The sequence below is a fragment of the Schistocerca gregaria genome, chromosome 2 (genome assembly GCF_023897955.1).
Source record: "Schistocerca gregaria isolate iqSchGreg1 chromosome 2, iqSchGreg1.2, whole genome shotgun sequence".
NCBI classification, from domain to species: Eukaryota; Metazoa; Arthropoda; class Insecta; order Orthoptera; family Acrididae; genus Schistocerca; species Schistocerca gregaria.
Genome location: NC_064921.1, coordinates 986,014,666 through 986,035,096, shown reverse-complemented (window position 1 = coordinate 986,035,096; position 20,431 = coordinate 986,014,666). Strand labels below are relative to the sequence as shown.

The 20,431-nt window shown below is 41.5% G+C and overlaps 1 protein-coding gene across 2 annotated transcripts in view; it reads left to right on the top strand.

Annotated features, from left to right (window-relative positions):
- LOC126335471 (serpin B6-like) overlaps window positions 1-20,431 on the top strand; it is a 60,108-nt gene that overhangs the window by 35,128 nt on the left and 4,549 nt on the right. For both annotated transcript variants that reach the window (XM_049998788.1, XM_049998787.1), the window contains exons 5-6: window positions 5,931-6,145; window positions 9,337-9,522. In XM_049998788.1, the coding sequence (XP_049854745.1) occupies window positions 5,931-6,145; window positions 9,337-9,522 (401 nt within the window). The remainder of the gene's footprint in view (window positions 1-5,930; window positions 6,146-9,336; window positions 9,523-20,431) is intronic.

Below are 20,431 nucleotides of genomic sequence, written 5' to 3'. Positions count from 1 at the left end.
CTCCACCCCTAGACCCTTGCCACATCTTTACTGTTGCGTAACACCCTCTCTCCATCTCCACACCCTCCACCTCCTTTCCCAACACAACTTCCAGCACCTACTCCTCCCAGATGGTGAGTTTCGCCCCGACGTCTAACCCTCCTACCAACCCTAACCCCACCTTCCTCCTGCCTACTCCTAAGTGCTCCCTCTCCTCTCCCTCCCTTCTCCTGAGTGGCTTACATCCTGCTATACTCTCCCCTTCTCCCGCACTCCCCTTCAGCCTCTCTGCACTCCCTCCTGCCTTGTCTTACCTCTTCATCTCCCACCCTATCTGTCTCCTGCCTCTTGGTACACCCCCTGCCCCCTATTCCTTTCATCCCGCCCCCTCTCCCGCTTCACCTTGCTCTTCCCTCTTTTTCCATCCTCTCAAGCCTCTCCCTCAGCAGGTCCCTCCTGGCAGTTTTTATTGTTTGTCAAGTGTGTGCTTCATCTTAAGGTGGTTTTAAGGTGTCTTTGTTTTGGGATGGCCATCTTTTAACCTGTGTATGTCACTTCAGTGTCTTTTTCCCTTTCTGCAAATCGCCAACTGCATTTTTTAAATTTATGTTGACTTGTTTTTAATTGTCCCCCCATGAATGACTCCATGTCAGTGTGTATTTTCCCTCCATTGTCTCCCCTTACTCTATTTTTATGTCCCCATTTTTATCGCCTTTATATGTATAATTTTCTTCTTTTGGTAGCTGTCATGTCACTCAGCTGAAGAATGGCGGACTGTGCCACTGCCAGCCCTCCCCTGCCTATATGAGGCGGGGGAATGAAATCACAGTACAGGAAAAAAATATCTTTTCTTTGTAGAAATACTGAAATAACAGTGGCTGATGATTCTCATTTTAACTCAGAAAAGACGAGAAGATTTTAGTTCGAGACAGCATAGTTCACACACCCAAAAACGCAACTAAAGTACATTCAAATCGCTGTATTGTAAGTTATATTGTGCGTGATGTCACTGAGTGATGAATTTACAAACCTGACTGTGGCCTAAATGAGGAATAATAATAGGTCCTCGGCATGTTATCATAGCTGTGCAGATGTAGGAAGATGCTGACAGCGCCTATACCATCGTCAATGAGCAATTTCACACTTGCTTGATCGTGATTCATCTCCACGAGTACTGGTATGGACGTCTTCTCCACACACGTATAATCCTCCTTTAATCGCCCATTTACAAATGCTCAGCTTACAGCGTGACATCGCCTGCAGCTCCTCTCCTGCGCTCGTGACCGTATCGCTAGGACTCTAGACGACTGGAAAATCGTGGCCAGTCAGATGAGACCCGATTTCAGATGGTAAGAACTCATGGTAGATTGGGAGTGTGCCTCAGACCCCGCGATGCCATGAACTCATGTTGTTAAAGTGGCACTGTGCAAGCTGGTGGTGGCTCCATAATGGTGTCAGCTGTTTTTACATGGAATGGACTGGGTCCTCTCTTCGAACTGAACCAATCATTGACTGGAAGTAGCTAAGTTCGACAATTTGGAGACTATTTGCAGCCATTCGTGAAATCGACAAACCCAAACAACGATAGGATTTTTGTGGATGACAATGCGTCATGTCACCAGGCCAAAATTGTCCACAACTGGTTTGGAGAACATTCTGGACAGAGCGACATGAATCCCATCGAACATTTGTGGAACATAATCGAGAGGTCAAATCTTGCACTGGCAAAACTTGCGCAATTATGGACTGCTATAGAGGCGACATGGTTCAATAGTTCTACAGGGCTCTTCCAACGACTTTGTTGAGCCCATGCCATTTCCAGTTTCTGCGCTATATCGGGCAAAAGGAGGTCCGACACGATGGTAGCAGGTGCCCCACGACTTTTTCCACCTTAGCGTATTTTCGTTAAAAATGTATAACAGATCATTTGGGTTTACGGAAAGTCGCATAAATGCTTTGTCTGAAGTATTAGAAACAGATGCTGAGTAGATGAGGATGAACAGCGGCTTTTTTTCTAATAAGGTTTTTGCCTTCTAATATGCTTTATCATATCTAAATAATCGCCAAATCTACATCTACGTCTACATTTATACTCTGCAAGCCACACAACAGAGTGTGGCGGAGGGCACTTTACGTGTCACTCTCATTACCTCCCTTTCCTGTTCCTGTCGCGTATGGTTCGCGAGAAGAACGACTGCCAGAAAGCCTCTAATTTTATATTCGTGATCTCCTCGGGAGGTATAAGTAGGGGGAAACAATATATTCGATACCTCATCCAGAAACGCACCCTCTCGAAACCTGGACAGCAAGCTACAACGCGATGTAGAACGCCTCTCTTGCAGAGTCTTCCACTTGAGTTTGCAAAACATCGCCGTAACGCTATCATGCTTACCAAATAACCCTGTGACGAAACGCGCCGCTCTTCTTTGGATCTTCTCTATCTCCTCTGTCAACCCGACGTGGTACAGATCCCACACTGATGAGCAATACTCAAGTATAGGTCGAACGAGTGTTTTGTAAGCCACCTTCTTTGTTGCTGGACTACATTTTCTAAGGGCTCTCCCAATTAATCTCAACCTGGCACCCGCCTTACCAACAATTAATTTTATATGATCATTCCACCTCAAATCGTTCTGTTTCCATACTCCCAGATATTTTACAGAAGTAACTGCTACCAGTTCTTTGTTCCGGTATCATATAATCATACAATAAAGGATTCTTCTTTCTATGTATTCGGAATACATTACATTTGTCTATGTTAAGGGTCAGTTACCTCTCCTTGCACCAAGTGCCTATCCGCTGCAGATCTTCCTGCATTTCGCTACAATTTTCTAATGCTGCAATTTCACTGCATACTACAGCATCGTCCGCGAAAAGCCGCATCGAACTTCCGACACTATGGTCCCGTAACACTCCCCTGTGGCACGCCAGAGGTTACTTTAACGTCTGTAGACGTCTCTCCATTGATAACAACATGCTGTGTTCTGTTTGCTAAAAACTCTTCAATCTAGCCACACAGCTGTCTGATATTCCGTAGGCTCTTACTTTGTTTGTCAGGCGACAGTGCGGAACTGTATCGAACGCCTTCCGGAAGTCTAGGAAAATAGCATCTACCTGGGAGCCTGTATCTAATAATTTCTGGGTCTCATGAACAAATAAAGCGAGTTGGGTCCACACGATCGCTGTTTCCGGAATCCAAGTTGATTCCTACAGAGTAGATTCTGGGTTTCCAAAAACGACACGATACTCGAGCAAAAAACATGTTCTAAAATTCTACAACAGATCGACGTCATAGATATGGTCTACAGTTTTGCACATCTGCTCAACGACCCTTTTTGAAGACTGGGACTACCTGTGCTCATTTCCAATCATTTGGAACCTTCCGTTCCTCTAGAGACTTGCGGTACACGGCTGCAACATACATCATTCTGAATCTGCTAACTCTATTCATCTCTTGGTCTCCCTCTACGATTTTTACGCTCCACGCTTCCCTCTAACACTAAACTGGTGATCCCTTGATGCCTCAGGACATGTCCTACCAGCCGATACCTTCTTCTAGTCGAGTTGTGCCACAGATTCCTCTACTCCCCAATTCTGTTCAGCACCTCCTCATTAGTTACGTGATCTACCCATCCAATCTTCAGCATTCTTCTGTAGCACCACATTTCCAAATCTTCTATTCTATTCTTGTCTAAACTATTTATCGTCCATATATGGCTACACTCCAAACAAATACTTTCAGAAAAGATTTCCTGACAAATCTATACTCGATGTTAATAAATTACTCTTCTTCAGAAACGGTTTCCTTGCCATAGCCAGTCTATATTTTACATCCTCGCTCACCAATAGATCCGTACCTACAGATTGGAAAATTGCGCAGGTCGCACCAGTGTTTAAGAAGGGTAGTAGGAGTAATCCATTTAACTACAGACCTATATCATTGACGTCAGTTTGCAGTAGGGTTTTGGAGCATATACTGTATGCAAACATTATGAATCACCTCGAAGAGAACGATTTATTGACACGTAATCAGCATGGCTTCAGAAAACATCGCTCTTGTGCAACGCAGCTAGCTCTTTATTCGCACGAAGTAATGGCCGCTATCGACAGGGGATCTCAAGTTGATTCCGTATTTCTAGATTTCCGGAAAGCTTTTGACACCGTTCCTCACAAGCGACTTCTAATCAAGCTGCGGAGCTATGGGGTATCGTCTCAGTTGTGCGACTGGATTCGTGATTTCCTGTCAGGAAGGTCGCAGTTCGTAGTAATAGACGGCAAATCATCGAGCAAAACTGAAGTGATATCAGGTGTTCCCCAGGGAAGCGTCCTGGGACCTCTACTGTTCCTGATCTATATAAATGACCTGGGTGACAATCTGAGCAGTTCTCTTAGGTTGTTCGCAGATGATGCTGTAATTTACCGTCTAGTAAGGTCATCCGAAGACCAGTATCAGCTGCAAAGCGATTTAGAAAAGATTGCTGTATGGTGTGTCAGGTGGCAGTTGACGCTAAATAACGAAAAGTGTGAGATGATCCACATGAGTTCCAGAAGAAATCCGTTGGAATTCGATTACTCGATAAATAGTACAATTCTCAAGGCTGTCAATTCAACTAAGTACCTGGGTGTTAAAATTACGAACAACTTCAGTTGGAAGGACCACATAGATAATATTGTCGGGAAGGCGAGCCAAAGGTTGCGTTTCATTGGCAGGACACTTAGAAGATGCAACAAGTCCACTAAAGAGACAGCTTACACTACACTCGTTCGTCCTCTGTTAGAATATTGCTGCGCGGTGTGGGATCCTTACCAGGTGGGATTGACGGAGGACATCGAGAGGGTGCAAAGAAGGGCAGCTCGTTTTGTATTATCGCGTTATAGAGGAGAGAGTGTGGCAGATATGATACACGAGTTGGGATGGAAGTCATTACAGCATAGACGTTTTTCGTCGCGGCGAGTGCTTTTTACGAAATTTCAGTCACCAACTTTCTCTTCCGAATGCGAAAATATTTTGTTGAGCCCAACCTACATAGGTAGGAATGATCATCAAAATAAAATAAGAGAAATCAGAGCTCGAACAGAAAGGTTTAGGTGTTCGTTTTTCCCGCTCGCTGTTCGGGAGTGGAATAGTAGAGAGATAGTATGATTGTGGTTCGATGAACCCTCTGCCAAGCACTTAAGTGTGAATTGCAGAGTAGTCATGTAGATGTAGATGTAGATCGACCGTTATCAGTTATTTTGCTCCCCAAATATTAAAACTCATTTACTATTTCAAGTGTCTCATTTCCTAGTCTAATTTCCTCAGCATCACCTGATTTAATTCGACTACATACCACTATCCTCGTTTTCCTTTTGATCATGTTCCTTTCAAGACACTGTCCATTCCGTTCAACTGGTCTTCCAGGTCCTATGGTGTCTCCGACAATATTATGTCATTAACAAACCTCAAGTTTTATTTCGTCCTCATGGATTTTAATTTCTACTCCAAATTTTTCTTTTGCTTCCTTTACTGCTTGCTCAGTATACAGATTGAATAACATCGGAGGTAGGCTACAACCCTATCTCACTCCCTTCCCAACCACTGATTCCCTATCATGCCCCTCGACTCTTATAACTGCCATCTGATTTCTGTGAAAATTTGAAAGAGAGTATTCCAGTCAACATTCTCAAAAGCTTTCTCTACATCTACAAATGCTAGAAACCTAGGTTGGCTGTTCCTTAATCTATTCTTCTAAGGTAAGTCGTCGGCTCAGTGTATTAGTACTTGTCATAATGTTTAATCAGTGTTCTTAACAAAAGTATCATGCAATGGCTTCTTCTGCCTATTAAAGTATAATGTAACGAGTTTCACTTCCATGAAGGCTGTCCTCCAAGATGGAATTTGTGGAACACTGTGTGTGAATGAATAAAAGAGTGGATTATGTTCAAATGTCAGTAACGAACCATTATTTCAGGTGCTCTCGGTGAACGCACTCGTATGGTACTGGTCAATGCGGTTTACTTCAAGGGCAACTGGAGCGTACAGTTCAACAAATATTTCACGGAGCCCCAGCCTTTCCATCCACCATCACAACCAACTAAAGATGTCGACACCATGTTCGTCAAGAATCTATATAAGTATGCAGAGATAAATGAGCTTAGTTCTCAGGTCATCCTGCTTCCGTACAAGGTATTTCGTCTGAAGAGGCGTGAATTGCATTACTTTAATATGCAAATCGAGGAAACATGCAGTAATGTCATTCTTAAATCTTGATTAGCTTGAATTGCTTTTTTTGCAAGAAATAACATCGTTGCACGTATGTTTTTGAACAACTCCAAGATAAATTATTCTAGTAAATCAGTTTCAAGTAGGTTTAAGCAATAAAACGAATAATAAAATACGTTATATTGTGTCCATACCGTAACTAATTAGATGAGAATAAGAATTTATCCTTGTTTTAACAATCAGTATGAATATAATGTATGATACTCTTAACAAGTAATGGAGTCTAAAGTAACAATATTTTGCATAGCTATTAAGCCAGCCACCAACATTTTAATACTTTTCATGATATACACACAATAATATTGAAAATAATACTACTGTTCCATTTCATAATAACTGTCATACAGAGCTAACATCCATGTTTTTATGGTGAGAATAATTAATGTACTAATCTCTTAAGCCCCTTGACTTTTAAATAATTCCATGTCTACATACTGGTTACAGCATGAAGCAGTGAAATAAGAGTTTAGTTACACAGCTCCATACAATGTTTGCCAAGGTACGAGGACATTCATTTATTAAGGTCCGATCGGTTGCGAAATGGAGGCCATAACGAAAATCATTTTTTTTATTTGGAACAATTAGCTACACTTTCCAGCTAAATTGGTAAGAGATCGAACTGATCCCCCATGGTACACAAAACAGGCCCGAACGCTGTAGCAGAGGCTACGGAAAAAGTATGCGAAGTTCAGAAGAACGCAAAATCCCGAAGATTGGTTAAAATTTACAGACGTGCGAAATTTGGTACGGACTTCAATGCGAGATGCCTTTAATAGGTTCCACAACGAAACATTGTCTCGAAATTTGGTAGAAAATCCGAAGAAATTCTGGTCGTTTGTAAAGTACACAAGCGGCAAGACGCAGTCAATACCTTCGCTGCGCAGTGCCGATGGTACTGTTACCGACAACTGTGCCGCTAAAGCGGAGTTATTGAACGCAGTTTTCCGAAATTCCTTCACCAGGGAAGACGAATGGAATATTCCAGAATTTGAAACACGAACAGCTGCTAGCATGAATTTCTTAGAAGTAGATACCTTAGGGTTTGCGAAAAAACTCAAATCGCTTGATACGGGCAAGATTTCAGGCCCAGATTGTATACCGATTAGGTTCCTTTCAGATTACGCTGATACAATAGCTCCCTATTTAGCAGTCATATACAACCAATCGCTCACTGATAGATCTGTACCTACAGATTGTAAAATTGCGCAGGTCGCACCAGTGTTTAAGAAGGGTAGTAGGAGTAATCCATCGAACAACAGACCTATATCATTGACGTCGGTTTGCAGTAGGGTTTTGGAGCATATACTGTATTCAAACATTATGAATCACCTCGAAGGGAACGATCTATTGATACGTAAGCAGCTTGGTTTCAGAAAACATCGATCTTGTGCAACGCAGCTAGCTCTTTATTCGCACGAAGTAATGGCCGCTATCGACAGGGGATCTCAAGTTGATTCCGTATTTCTAGATTTTCGGAAATCTTTTGACACCGTTCCTCACAAGCGACTTCTAATCAAGCTGCTGGCCTATGGGGTATCGTCTCAGTTGTGCGACTGGATTCGTGATTTCCTGCCAGGAAGGTCGCATTTCGTAGTAATAGACAGCAAATCATCGAGTAAAACTGAAGTGATATCAGGGAAGCGTCCTGGGACCTCTGCTGTTCCTGAGCCATGTAAATGACCTGGGTGACAATCTGAGAAGTTCTCTTAGGTTGTTCGCAGATGATGCTGTAATTTACCGTCTAGTAAGGTCATCCGAAGACCAGTATCAGTTACAAAGCGATTTAGAAAAGATTTCTGTATGGTGTGGTCGGTGGCAGTTGACGCTAAATAACGAAAAGTTTGAGGTGATCCACATGAGTTCATCAAAAAAAAAAAAAATCCTTTCAATGTCGATTACTCGATAAATAGTACAATTGTCAAGGCTGTCAATTCAACTACGTACCAAGGTGTTAAAATTACTAACAACTTCAATTGGAAAGGCCACATAGATAATATTGTGGGGAAGGAGAGCAGGACACTTATAAGATGCAACAAGTCCACTAAAGAGACAGCTTACACTGTACTCGTTCGTCCTCTGTTAGAATATAGCTGTTCGGTGTGGGATCCTTACCAGGTGAGATTGACGGAGGACATCGAAAGGGCGCATAAAAGAGCAGCTCGTTTCGTATTATCACGCAATAGGAGAGAGAGTGTGGCAGATATGATACGCGAGTTGGGATGGAAGTCATTAAAGCAAAGACGTTTTTCGTGGCGGCGAGATCTATTTACGAAATTTCAGTCACCAACTTTCTCTTCCGAATGCGAAAATATTTTGTTGAGCCCAACCTACATAGATAGGAATGATCAACAAAATAAAATAAGAGAAATCAGAGCTCGAACAGAAAGGTTTAGGTGTTCGTTTTTCCCGTGCGCTGTTCGGGAGTGGAATGCAAGAGAGATAGTATGTTTGTGGTTCGATGAACCCTCTGCCAAGCACTTAAATGTGAACTGCAGAGTAGTCATGTAGATGTAGATGTAGATGTACTTTACATAGTTGCCTTTCCGACTTAGACGTTCTGTCGTAACGTAGTCAAGTTTCTAGTATCCTTGTCATAGAAGGCAGCCGCCTGTGCTTTCCGCCAATTCTCTACGCTGGTCTGCAGTTCGTTGTCTGTGTCAAAATATTGTCTTCATAGCCAGCGGTTTACGTGAGCTCTTCATTGCCTTTGCGGTATGCGGCCGAGCGTTATCGTGAAGAAGGAGATGAATGACAGTTACGTTTTGTGGGCTGCATGAAAGAAGGCGAGATCTATCAGCAGACACTCATACTTGGCAAGAGACACTATTTTCTAGGCATCTTCAAGTGCTCACTGTGGGCTTAAAACTGTAAAGAGGAACGTGACGAAATCGATGGGAACTCTAGACACACTGCCCATCCTATCTGTGGTGCGAAGAAGTATCAGGGGATTTTCACTGTGTGTTCCATTTCGCGACCGGTCGGACCTTTATAAACGGATAGCCCTCATATTATTGTAGTCTCTAGTTGATTGCTGTGCTGCGCCGTTTACGTAATATCAGTTTAATTGTGTTTTTTGATCTCATTTCTTACATCAGGGTAACAGAATAAGTATGCTGATAATTTTACCCAGAGAATTAAATGGCCTACCTGACGTCGAGAAGAATCTAACGAATGTATCTCTTCAAGAAATAATTTTCAGAATGTACAAGGCCGAGGTACATGTATATTTACCTAAATTCAAAATGGAGTACGAAGCAGGACTTACAGGAGCACTCAAGAAAGTAAGTGTAATTCTGATAGCTAGATGTAATACTGAAGGAGTGTGATTTTTGACATGTTACAGTTTTTACTTCCATGAAAATGCTGTATTTCTCAATTGTTGTATTAGTCGGCATCGTTAGTCACATAAATGTAAATCTGCTAATATGGAGCAGCGTTCTATGATGAAGTAAGAACCGACAACTTAACATTCTTCAGGAAAATATTCGATTTGGTGAAGGACATATCCATATGAACAGATGTCAATAATTATTTCTGTAACAATTGACGCCAGTATTTCAATTATTGTGAACTCGATAAATTTTGTCACTGGATGAGAATTACATTTTTTCTCCTTTGTTGATCCTAATTTAATCCGTGGACCGTTTATATGCTATTTGATCGCTTTTGCTCGAGAACATTTTTCGTGCAATACTACGCTCTTTAAAATGTAGAGTCGGTACACTGCTTGTAACCCTAGTAAAATCTTTCAGCAACGTTGTTCGACGTACAAGGTATGGACATCCCTTGTCTTCATCTTGCGAATAGTATAATCTCTTTGTATTCTACGGAGTTCCACATCTCTTTTCTGGCTATAAAAGCAAGCCTCTATGAACTGTTAGGACGAAAACTTAAACAGAAGTACCAAAAGGCTGAATATTTCTCTCTTTTGTGGAAATAAGTGCTATACTTTAGCCCCAACCTAGCATAATGATCCAATCAATGGCGCAAATGGCCTGTAATAGAGAGAAAACCAGGCTGAAACATGCTGTCATTAGAATTTCAAACACATATGACAATTACAACCCTCGCTAGATTAGATTAGATTAGATTAGATCAGTTTTTCGTTCCATAGATCCGTGTTGAGGAGATCCTCGTGGATGTGGAACGTGTCACCTTTTTTTTTATTTTTTATTTTTTTTAAGGTGAAATGACAATACTAATAGTACAAATATATACAACACATCATTTGTTTCTATTAAAAAATTCGTCAATGGAGTAGAAGGAGTTGGCCACTAGTAAGTCTTTCAGGCTCCTTTTAAACTGATCTCTATTTGTAACTAAATTCGTTATGTTTGCTGGCAAATTATTGAAGATGAGTGTTCCCGAGTAGTGGACCCCTTTTTGAACTAAAGTAAGTGCTTTTAAGTCCTTGTGCAGATCATTTTTGTTCCTGGTATTGTATGTATGAACTGAGCTGTTTGTTGGAAAAAGAGATATATTATTTAGGAGAAATTTCATTAAGGAGACATATACGGAGAGTCAGTAGTTAGTATACCCAGTTCTTTGAAGAGGTTTCTACAAGACGTCCGTGAGTTGACTCCACAAGTAATATGTATTACACGCTTTTGGATTCTGAAAACTTTTGTTTGACTTGAAGAGTTACCCCAAAATATTATACCATATGACATTATGGAATGAAAGTAGGCAAAATATGCAAGCTTTTTCACTTTTATGTCGCCTATGTCTGCTAACACTCGAATTGCAAATACAGATTTGTTAAGGTGTTTCTGCAGTTCTGTGGTGTGCTCCTCCCAACTGAATTTATTATCAAGTTGTAATCTTAGGAATTTAAGACTGTCAACCTCTTCTATCTACTCTTCTTCGTACTTTATGCATATGCTGGGTGGAAAGCTCTTACAGGTTCTGAATTGCATATAGTGAGTCTTTTCGAAGTTTAATGTCAGTGAGTTGGCTTTAAACCATTTATTAATATCAATGAAAATATCATTAGCAGATCTTTTTAGAACTACACTCGACATACTATTTATTGCAATACTTGTGACATCTGCAAACAAAACGAACTCTGCTTCTGGAAGTGTAACTGATGAGAGATCATTAATGTGCACAAGAAAAAGCAATGGCCCTAAGATGGATCCTTGTGGGACACCACATGTAATTTCTTCCCATTCTGATGATGACTGATGACTTAATTCACTAGTCCCTTGCACTGACACCCTTTGTTTGCTGTTAGCGAGGTATGACTTGAACCATTTTGCAGCACTGCCTGTGACACCATAGAATTCTAATTTATTTAAAAGGATGTTGTGGTTTACACAATCGAATGCCTTTGACAAATCACAGAAAATACCTGCTGCTTGTAACTTGTTATTTAATGAATTAAGTACATTTTCACTGTAGGTGTAAATAGCCTTTTCGATATCAGAACCCTTCAGAAATCCAAACTGTGTTCTTGATGATATGTTATTTGTGGTCAGATGGTTGAGAAGCTGCCTGTAGATTACTTTTTCTAAAATTATTGAGACTGTTGGCAAAAGTGAAATCGGTCTGTAGTTTGATGGCATCTCTTTATCCCCTTTCTTGAATAGAGGCTTAACATCTGCATATTTCAGCCAATCAGGAAATGTCCCAGTTATAATTGACTGGTTACACAAGTAACTTAGAATTGTACTAAACTCACAAGAACATGCCTTAATTAACTTTGTTGATATTTCATCGTAACCACTTGAATGCTTTGTTTTTAAAGATTTTATTATGGAAGTTATTTCTTTTGGTGATGTGAGTGACATATTCATGTACCTGAAGCTATTTGTAAAGGCTAGTTTAACATATTCAAGGGCATTATTTACTGATCCTGACAATCCCATTCTATCAGTAACGGATATAAAGTACTTGTTAAATAGATTTGCCACACTATGCCCATCGGTTACTAATGTGTCATCTACCCTTAGTGCTATTTGCTCCTGTTCCTTTCTGGTTCTACCGATCTCCTCTTTCACTACATCCCATATTGTTTTTATTTTGTTTACTGACATTGCTATCTTCTTCTCGTAGTGTATTTGTTTAGATGCCTGCATTACTTTTTTTTAAATATTTTACAGTATTCCTTGTATTTAGCTAAATCATCAGCATTGGAGCTATTCTTGGTCGACAGATACATTTTCCTTTTTGTCTTGCAGGAAATCTTTATTCCTAGTATAAGAAGCTAAAACGATAAGACAGCTATCCAGACGGTATGTACCCAACACCGCCAAAACAAGCTATGCCCTCTGTTGAGAGAGGGCAAAGAGATTGCGTGTATTATACAGGACTCGAAGTAGGGTTCAGCAGCAACAAAGGCCAAATGAAATAAAAAAGAAACGTATTCAGGACGTCGTTACCGTCGCTGACATTTGCCGACCACTAGCGGTATCGCCATTGTCTTGGAATAGCTGCTCCTATTAGCTGCGATGACGCCAGAGAATTCCCCAACATTGTGACACTTATTTAGGTATTCTGTTTTGTGCGTAGCTTCCTTAATATTTCATATTCAAGGCTCAGGATTTTACTCAACACACCTACATACCTCTTCTTTTGAATTCCTTTTCAAAAGATCTACCTCTTATAGGAGGGGAAGGGTGAATTTCTTGTGTGTGTCATTTGACTGAGAGCGCAGGTCACCCAGCTATGCGACACACCACATCTCACAGGGAAAAATCATTCACAGTGGATGTGTCACATTGCTGTAGTGCATTTATTGGAATTAACGCATTCGAGTTAAATTTTAGCCCACAACACATCCAAAAATAAACTTCCAGGTAGGAGTCTTAAAAACAAATCAGATGATTCTTGTAAGAACAAGAACAAACACACACTTTCACATAAAAGAATGGGAACTGAACAAGGAAAATCACTTCATTTCCAAACTTTTTCCTTGAAATAATAAACCAATTTTCCACTGACCGCACGTCAAATCACCCGCTCCTTGACCGACTGTAGCGTGTTCGTAGTGCCTATCCCCTCCCCCCTCCTTTAACTCAGGATAAACGTTTTCAGCCTTGTCAGCCAGCTGAAACGGGGCCAGCTCTCTCGCCGCACTGCCACACATCATTCATTACACAGATTGACACTTTAGTAGCATTTTTAATAATTTCCGGGTGCTTGCAACCTCTTTTTGCTGCCACTTTCGCAGAAGCTGGTTCATCTGTTAAGCCTCATTCGTCATATCTTCAAATACTCTTTGGAGGGACGCCATGCTACCTAGTTTCCAGATTACCGAAAAACAAATTCAGCACCGACCCCTGCTCTGTAACGCGAAATGCTCTGTGACACTCTCACCCTCAGTTTTCCATGTCTTCCCAAAAACATGTCATCCCACTTTCTTCTGTCAGATTATCCTTGATCTCAGGAACAGTGCGACCAGCTCGTGTTAAATAATGCTTTACAATCAGCTGCAGTTCGAATTTATCATTTGGAAAACCACAGATCGCAAGAGCGATTACATGACCACAGATTATATTCTCTTCAAGCTCCTCGTTGTCTGCCTAGGTTGTGAGAGGTCAAAGATCGGTTTTCCTTTTTCAGTTTCATCCTCTTATAAATCACATTTCGGTGTATTCTATACCCTTTATTAGCTTGGCGAGCTATGGTCTTTTCACTCTTCACTTCATCCGAGATCTTTTCCAGCAATTCCGGTGGAAAAATTTTATATTGCCGACTAACCACCTTTGTTCTACACACTAAAAGCCACTACTGTGGTAATGAACACAAAGATACGTCACCTAAATGTCAAAGAATTGAAAAAAAACTAGTATCATAATGTTGGGTACCCAAAACCTGAACGAACGATCAATTCAAATTGCGAAACTTCTCATTTTGTAGCTGATATTGTTGAGGTGACCATACAAACATACCAGGTTTCTCAGGAACTAGATATGGTGAAGTCAGAGGAGTCTGTATTAATCATGTTAACACACGAACAACTCGCACTAAGTTTTGTAAACGTGCAGAAACATGGAGTCGAGGCAGATAGCACGTGGAATCTGTTCCAGCTCTTCCAGACAGTGGCCCGTACTTCTTCCGAAACTTCAGGTTGATCACAACTACCGCTAGGGAGCTCTGTATGTCAAAACCAGTGTCACAAAGTTGGGAGTGGGACGCTGTTACATGGTTGGGAGGTTTTACGGCATGTCTGCGATAAAGGATACGAATACAGGGAATATCAGGTTGTTACCGTCCTAGCCATGCTTGTCTGCTTTTGCTCAAATGAATCTGATAGAGAGAATGAGCACTGCAATATTTTTCGGGACCACACGGCTGAGTACCTAAGATGAATTTAAGTTCCGCTCTGGACTTGTATGGTATAAAACACGACAGAATCAGATATACTGTATATGTATTCAATACACAAGACATACGTGTCCGCATGCGAAGATGGTATATTACGCATACAGGGTGTTTCAAAAATGACCGGTATATTTGAAACGGCAATACAAACTAAACGAGCAGCGATAGAAATACACCGTTTGTTGCAATATGCTTGGGACAACAGTACATTTTCAGGCAGACAAACTTTCGAAATTACAGTAGTTACAATTGTCAACAACAGATGGCGCTGCGATCTGGGCAACTCTATAGTACGATATTTTCCACTTATCCACCATGCGTAGCAATAATATGGCGTAGTCTCTGAATGAAATTACCCGAAACCTTTGACAACGTGTCTGGCGGAATGGCTTCACATGCAGATGACATGTACTGCTTCAGCTGTTCAATTGTTTCTGGATTCTGGCGGTACACCTGGTCTTTCAAGTGTCCCCACAGAAAGAAGTCACAGGGGTTCATGTCTGGCGAATAGGGAGGCCAATCCACGCCGCCTCCTGTATGTTTCGGATAGCCCAAAGCAATCACACGATCATCGAAATATTCATTCAGGAAATTAAATACGTCGGCCGTGCGATGTGGCCGGGCACCATCTTGCATAAACCACGAGGTGTTCGCAGTGTCGTCTAAGGCAGTTTGTAGCGCCAAAAATTCAGAATGCCCGCCACAAATTCAGAATGTCCAGATAGCGTGATGCAGTAATCGTTTTGGATCTGAAAAATGGGCCAATGATTCCTTTGGAAGAAATGGCGGCCCAGACCAGTACTTTCTGAGGATGCAGGGATGATGGGATTGCAACATGGGGCTTTTCGGTTCCCCATATGCGCCAGTTCTGTTTATTGACGAAGCCGTCCAGTTAAAAATAAGCTTCGTCAGTAAACCAAATGCTGCCCACATGCATATCGCCGTCATCAATCCTGTGCACTATATCGTTAGCGAACGTCTCGTGCAGCAATGGTAGTGGCGCTGAGGGGTTGCCGCGTTTGAATTTTGTATGGATAGAGGTGTAAACTCTGGCGCATGAGACGATACATGGAGGTTGGCGTCATTTGCACCGCAGCTGCAACACGGCGAAAGAAACCCGAGGCCGCTGTTGGATCACCTGCTGCACTAGCTGCGCGTTGCCCTCTGTGGTTGCCGTACGTGCTCGCCCTACCTTTCCAGCACTTTCATCTGTCACGTTCCCAGTCCGTTGAAATTTTTCAAACAGATCCTTTATTGTATCGCTTTTCAGTGCTTTTGGTTACATTAAACCTCTGTTGAAAACTTCGTCTTGTTGCAACAACACTGTGTTCTAGGCGTTGGAATTCCAACACCAGAAAAATCCTCTGTTCTAAGGAATAAACCATGTTGTCCACAGCACACCTGCACGTTGTGAACAGCACACGCTTACAGCAGAAAGACGATTTACAGAATGGCGCACCCACAGACTGCGTTGTATATCTTTCACATCACTTGCAGCGCCATCTGTTGTTGAAAATTGTAACTACTGTAATTTCGAAAGTTTGTCCGCCTGAAAATGTACTGTTGTCCCAAGCATATTGCAACAAACGGTGTATTTCTATCGCTGCTCGTTTAGTTTTTATTGCCGTTTCAAATATACCGGTCATTTTGAGACACCCTGTACCTTAAGTGCTATGAGCACATGTTCATCATCGATACTGCGAAACACATGTCTTTTATTGCAAGCTCTTTGGTTTCTTTATTATTGGGTGAGGTATTATACACAAAAAAAGAAAATGTACAATAAATATGGGCTCTAAAATGCATCTATTACACTACTGGCCATTAAAATTGCTACACCACGAAGATGACGTGCTACAGACGCGAAATTTAATCGACAGGAGGAAGATGCTGTGATATGCAAATGATTAGCTTTTCAGAGCATTCACACAAGGTTGGCACCTACAGCGTGCTGACTTGAAGAAAGTTTCCAACCAATTTCTCATACACAAAAAGCAATTCACTGTCGTTGCCTGGTGAAACTTTGTTGTGGTGCCTCGTGTAAGGAGGAGAAATGCGTACCATCAGGTGTCCGACTTTGATAATGGTCAGATTGTAGCCTATCGTGATTGAGGCTTATCGTATCGCGACATTGCTGCTCGAGTCGGTCGAGATCCAATGACTGTTAGCAGAATATGGAATCGCTGGGTTCAGGAGGGTAATAAGGAACACTGTGCTGGATCCCAACAGCCTCGTGTCACTAGCATTCGAGGTGACAGGCATCTTATCCGCAGGGCTGTAACGGATCTCCCTGAGTCAACAACAAATGATGAATTGTACAGCTAACATATCGTAACATAAATTAAATCGTCAATCTACAAAAACTGTGTTAGATAGTATACTCATTCGTGTTACAATTACAATCAGCGTTAACGCTGTGAACTGGTTCAGTGTTTTATCATCTGATGATAATGATTTTATGTTTCGCTTAACGTGTTGCTGTGAATATTTTTATAAACGTGATTATGGCCATACAACTGAAAATGGTTGTATAAATAAAAAATTTTACCACCAGCTCAAGGCGGCCATACAACATTTTTCCAGATTTGTAACATGTGTTTACGTGGGCATAGCCGCAGGCAAGAAGCTCAGTTAATGAATGTGATAGCACTGAAATAAGTAAAAAAGCTTGCTTAAACTATTAACTTAACACATTATTACACCAGAATGCGATTTTCACTCTGCAGCGGATTGCGCGCTGATATGAAACTTCCTGACAAATTAAAACTGTGTGCCGGACCGAGACTCGAACTCCAAACCTTTGCATTTCGCGGGCAAGTGCTCTACCATCTGAGCCACCCAAGCGCGGCTCAGAACCCCTCCCCACAGCTTCAATTCTGCCAGTACCTCGTTTCCCACCTTCCAAACCTCACAGAAGCTCTTCTGCGAACCTTGCAGAACTAGCATTCCTGGAAGAAAAGGATATTGCGGAGACACGGTTTAGCCACAGTCTGGAGAAAGGTAGGAGAGAGGTACTGGCAGGATTGAAGCTACAGAGAGGGGTGGTGAGTCGTGCTTGTTTACGTCAGATGGTAAAGCACTTGCCCGCGAAACACAAAGGTCCCGAGTTCGAGTCTCGGTCCGGCACACTGTTTTAATCTGCCGGGAAGTTTGATATCAGCGCATACTCCTCTGCAGAGTGAAAATCTCATTCTGGAAACATCATTAAAACAAAGGCGTTTCATGTTGCGACGGAATATTCTCACGAAATTCCAGCCACCATCTTTATCCCCCAAATGCGAAAACATTTTGTTGACACCGACCTACATAGGGAGAAACGATCACCACGATAAAATAAGGGAAATCAGATCTCGTACGGAAAGATAGAGGTGTTCGTTCTTTCCGTGCGCTACACGAGATTGGGATAATAGAGAATTGTGAAGGTGGTTCGATGAACCCTCTGCCAGGCACTTAGATGTGATTTGCAGAGTATGCACGTAGATGTAGATGGTGCATATCTCGGAAATCGTTGCATCTTGTTCGCTGGGGATTACTTACCTGGCAAAAATATCTCACAGAGATTTGATGTGACCTCCACTGACAGCGCAGCGTCGTCTAGGTGATAATCGACATACTGTCACACATTCACAAGTGAATATGTGAGCAGTCGTACCTCTGCCGTAATCCGGAAACGCAAATTTTTAACACCAGCCATACAATTCTCTTTTAACAAACCGTCACAGAAAGAAATCCAACGGGGCAGTGATGACAAAAGTACTAAGTCACGAATGTTGGTGTCACAGGAACTCTTAGTTATGATGATTCGTGTATTTTACCAAATATATAAGCCAGTTAAATAAAGCCGCGATATGCTTGACGCAGCTCTCTATCCGTAGAAGAGAAAGGTGAACTTGAATCTGCAAAGAGAACAAGCCGTGATGTCTGCAATTTTTTCTAGTAGCTATTAGCAGACGTGTATCTGAGTGATCTATTGCGGTTTATCTGCACCGGGGCAGTTAATTGTTTCTGCTACAGATAATGCCCACTCTCTTTTCGGTGAAATCTTCCGATGCAGTCTAGTCCACAAACCTTCCTGTTAGAAAAAAAATCAATGTTGCTCGACTGGACAAGCTGTAGTAGAACCAGACACGCCAATTGTATCTATAGGTCGCATTAAATATTTCAGTTTACGTGTAAACTCATCTATTAACGGATAGATAGTCTATGCGTGAAAACTTCGATATATTGTTACTCGTTTGATACAAGAATCCGCCAAGTTCGTGCTGGTGTGTAGTTATAATTTCGACACACAAACTCGCACACATCCAGTCACGCACACACATCACACACTCACACACACACACACCATTACAGTCACTCATCATAGAAAGCTTATGGTATTTAACAAAACGTTTTACGGGAAATATTGCAAAACAGGTTGTCTGTGACAGAATGCTCGTTCGAATACTACATAAATTGACCACCGTGAATGTCCAGTTTGTAGTCACAACTTGTATAACGTACCACGCAGTTTTCGGATTATTCAAAAGTCGCAATTTACACAGAAAAATCGGAATTTCGCGTGTTCGTCTTTCTCACTCGCTTGCGGTTACTTTGTGGCTCTCTACGGTTAAGATTAACTCATAATTCTCTAAATTACCACATTTAGAGGTTCGTATGAGTACATGAAGGCTGAGCTCCAAACTGAACTTAGATTGTGTACCAGGTAGGGTTGATAGAAGAGATAGAGAAGATCCAACGGAGAGCAGCGCGCTACGTTACAGGATCATTTAGTAATCGCGAAAGCGTTACGGAGATGATAGATAAACTCCAGTGGAAGAGTCTGCAGGGGAGACGCTCAGTAGCTCGGTACGGGCTTTTGTTAAAGTTTCGAGAACATACCTTCACCGAAGACTCAAGCAGTATAATGCTCCCTCCTACATATATCTCGCGAAGAGACCATGAGGATAAAATCAGAGAGATTAGAGCCCACACAGAAGCATACCGACATTCCTTCTTTCCACGAACAATACGAGACTGGAATAGAAGGGAGAACCAATAGAGGTACTCAGGATACCATCCGCCACACATCGTCAGGTGGTTTGCGGAGTATGGATGTAGATGTAGATGTAGAAGTTTCGGTCTTGGATTTGCCGATGATACAAGTATAGCTATCACACCCAACAGACAATAATTAACTGGTGAAATTGTAAACGGTGTTTTTCAGAAAATCATTAAGTGGATCTCTGCAAACGGGTTCTCATTAAACTTTGACAAAACACAGTATATACAGTTCCACACAGCAAATGGAATGACACCACTAATAAATATAGACTTCGATCAGAATTCGTTAGCTAAGGTAGAATATTCAAAATTTCTAGGTGTATGCATTGATGAGGAGTTGAACTGGAAAAAAACACACTGAGGATCTGCTGAAATGTTTGAGTTCAGCTACTTACGCTATTAGGGTCATTGCAAATTTTAGAGATATTACATCTCAGTAAATTAGCGTACCATGCCTATTTTCATTCTCTGCTTTCATATGGCATCATATTCTGGGGTATCTCATCATTGAGTAAAAGAGTGTTCATTGCACAAAAGCATGTAATCAGAATAATAGCTGGAGCTCATCCAAGATCATCCTGCAGACACTTATTTAAATAGCTAGTGGGTCTTCACTGTAGCCTCACAATATATATATTCACTTACGAAATTTGTTATTAACAATCCGAACGAATTCAAAAGTAATAGCAGTGTACATGGCCACAACACTAGGAGAAAGGATGATCTTCACTACTCAAGGTTAAATCTAACTTTGGCTCAGAAGGGGGTAAATTATGCTGCCACAAAAGTCTTTGGTCACTTACCTAATAGTATCAAAAGTCT